Source organism: Tasmannia lanceolata, unplaced genomic scaffold, assembly GCF_043159265.1.
Source record: "Tasmannia lanceolata isolate RefF3 unplaced genomic scaffold, GAP_Taslan_0.1 ptg000012l, whole genome shotgun sequence".
Taxonomy (NCBI): domain Eukaryota; kingdom Viridiplantae; phylum Streptophyta; class Magnoliopsida; order Canellales; family Winteraceae; genus Tasmannia; species Tasmannia lanceolata.
In genome coordinates, this window is record NW_027518689.1 from 45,297,593 (window position 1) to 45,300,269 (window position 2,677).

The 2,677-nt window shown below is 40.8% G+C and overlaps 1 protein-coding gene across 1 annotated transcript; it reads left to right on the plus strand.

Moving 5' to 3' along the window:
* Positions 1-466: 466 nt before the first annotated feature.
* LOC143888853 (uncharacterized) lies at positions 467-2,373 on the plus strand. The gene is made up of 5 exons (XM_077393245.1): positions 467-719; positions 931-1,106; positions 1,229-1,314; positions 1,430-1,493; positions 1,729-2,373. Exons 1-5 carry the CDS (start codon positions 467-469, stop codon positions 2,371-2,373), a joined length of 1,224 nt encoding a protein of 407 aa, XP_077249360.1.
* Positions 2,374-2,677: the final 304 nt, after the last annotated feature.

Below are 2,677 nucleotides of genomic sequence, written 5' to 3' on the forward strand. Positions count from 1 at the left end.
CTGACCATACTCCCATTATTATTCACCTCTTGCCGTATCCGAGTAGAGGCGGAAAACCGTTTAGATTCATGTCAATGTGGCTCGAAGACTCTTCCCTTTATGCTGTAGTTGAAAGAGCTTGGTCCAAGAAATTCAAGGGCAATCCCATGTTCAAAGTTGTCCAGAAAATTAAGAAGTTAAGAAAGATCTTAAGGAATGGAATATGCAAGTTTTTGGTAGAATTGATGTAAAGCTCCCAATTGTTCGAACTAAATTGGAGGAAGTTCAGAGCCATCTGGCCAATGATCCTACTAACCCTCTCTTGAAGACTTAGGAATCCCTCCTCGGAGAGGAATTTTTCAAGACAGCTAGACAGGAAGAATCAATGGCCAAACAAAAATCCAGGATTCAATGGCTTAATCAGGGGGACTCAAATTCTTCTTTTTTCCATGCTGCTATCAATTCTCGTCGAAATCAAAATGCTATAATGGCTATTGAAAATCTGAGAGGTGATCTAACTCTGGATCCTGGTGAGATTGAAGACATCATGGTATCTCACTTCAAATCAATTCTTAACCAAAATGATATTGTCTGCAATGAAGATTTGATTCCAAATCCTACTAGAAAGATCTCTCCCTCGGAAGCTGAATGGCTGTCTAGACCCATCTCAATTGAAGAAGTGGAGAAGACAATATGGTCCCAAGATGGTAATAAAGCTCCTGGTCCTGATGGATTCACAGGTGACTTCTTCCATGCCCTTTTGGTATCTTATCAAAGGAGATATTCTGGCGGCAATTGCAAATTTCTTCGAAAAAGAAACCCTTCTCTATGAAGTTAACGCTACCTTCATTTCTCTTATTCCAAAAAGCCTCAAAGCCTCGACTCCAGATCAATTTCTGCCTATTTCCCTCTGTAATTTTTTATACAAAATCATTTCCAAAATTTTGGCAGGGAGACTAAAGGAGTTCATGAACAAGCTTATTAATCCCTTGCAATCTACTTTTATTAGAGGCCGTTCAATTCAAGACAACATCCTCTTGACCCAGGACCTGTGCCACAACTTCCACAGACAGAGTCACAAACCAGCCATGTGCATTAAAATGGATTTGAGGAAGGCTTTCGACAATGTAAGGCACTCCTCTCTTCTGCGATTTATGGCGAAAATGGGATTCAACCAGACATGGTGTAATTGGATTAAACAATGTATCACCACTCCCTCCTTTTCTGTCTTATAAAATGGTGTTCCCAGGGGATATTTCAGAAACTCAAATGGGCTCCAGCAGGGAGATCCGCTCTCCCCTCTCCTCTCCTGCATCTCGATGGAAATGATATCTTGTATTCTAGAGGAAAACATTCAAAATACAAAAATTTCCTCTCCCTTTCGAAGGAGAAATATCACCATTTCTCATCTATTTTTTGCAGATGATGTGATGCTTTTCTATTCTCCCAGTCCTGAAGCTGCTGGTGGGATCCTCAGATGCATGGAAAGATTCAGAATTTGTTCTGGTCTAGAAGTAAATCAGTCCAAAAGTGAAATCTTTTTCTCCGGTTCGAATATGGGCACAATAAACAGAATTACCTCCATCTTCAACTTCAGAACTGGAACGCTTCCAATCAGATACCTTGGTCTTCCTTTGATCTCTTCCAGACTTAAAAGACAGGATTGTCTTCCTCTTCGTGATAAATTGAAGAAAAGAATTGCTTGTTGGTCTAACAAATTCTTATCTAAAGCTGGAAGAATTGAGCTAGCAAAATCAGTGCTATCTTCCTTCCAAACCTATTGGTGTTCGGTTTAACCTCCCTGTTTCAATTCTCCACTCAATTGATAAGATTATCAGGGACTTTATCTGGACTGGTTATGATCACAAGAGTTTTCACCCCATATCTTGGGAAACTCTTTGTTACCCTAAAAAAGAAGGAGGTATGGGAATCAGAAAGGCGTCTGACATTAATAGAGTTGCTCAATGGAGGCATATTTGGCACATTCTAGAGAAGTCTTACAACCCTTGGTCTATCTGGTTCCGATCAAAATACCTAAGAGGAAGAAACTTTTGGCAAATTCCAATGCCTCATACCCTCTCCTGGGGTGCAAGAAGCATTTTTAAGAACAGAGATGAATTCAAGGTCCGAATATGTTATTTGGTGAGTGAAGGAAGGGGCCTCAATTTCTGGACGGATCCATGGCACCCTGATGGGCCAGTGGATTATCAAACATCAATAGGTTCCATGCTATCAAACATTCCAAGGAATGTATCTGTTCATGATATCCGTAGTGATCCCAACTGGAAAGAAGTCCTGACCTCTGGTCCATATGGAGAGCTCAATCAGATTGTTCATTCTGGTCTCTTCACAAAGGAGCTTCAAAGTTATCTCATCTGGGAAGCCCACAACTGATGGCAATTTTTCTTTCAGAAGTTCTTGGGAAGAAATCAGAAACCGCAATCCGCACGTACCTTGGTACTCTTCTCTTTGGTTTCCTGGCCATCTTCCTCGTCATTGCTCAGTAGTGTGGCAAGCTCTTCAATCCAGACTGAGTACAAAAGACAGACTTTTCTTCTTTGGTTCCCAAAGAGACTCAACATGTTTCGTGTGCAGATCTAAACTGGAAACTCACCAGTATCTTTTCTTTGATTGTTCCTATTCTAGCTGGGTTTGGAGATCCATTCTTTGGAGGTTTGGGTATAGAAGAAAACCAAAT

Coding starts and splice junctions, on each gene's coding strand:
- LOC143888853 (XM_077393245.1), top strand. CDS start 467: ATGGCTATTGAAAATCTGAGAGGTGATCTAACTCTGGATCCTGGTGAG. Junction 1,107..1,228: donor TGAGGAAGGCTTTCGACAAT/GTAAGGCACTCC, acceptor TGGTGTTCCCAG/GGGATATTTCAGAAACTCAA. Junction 1,315..1,429: donor CTCGATGGAAATGATATCTT/GTATTCTAGAGG, acceptor CTATTCTCCCAG/TCCTGAAGCTGCTGGTGGGA.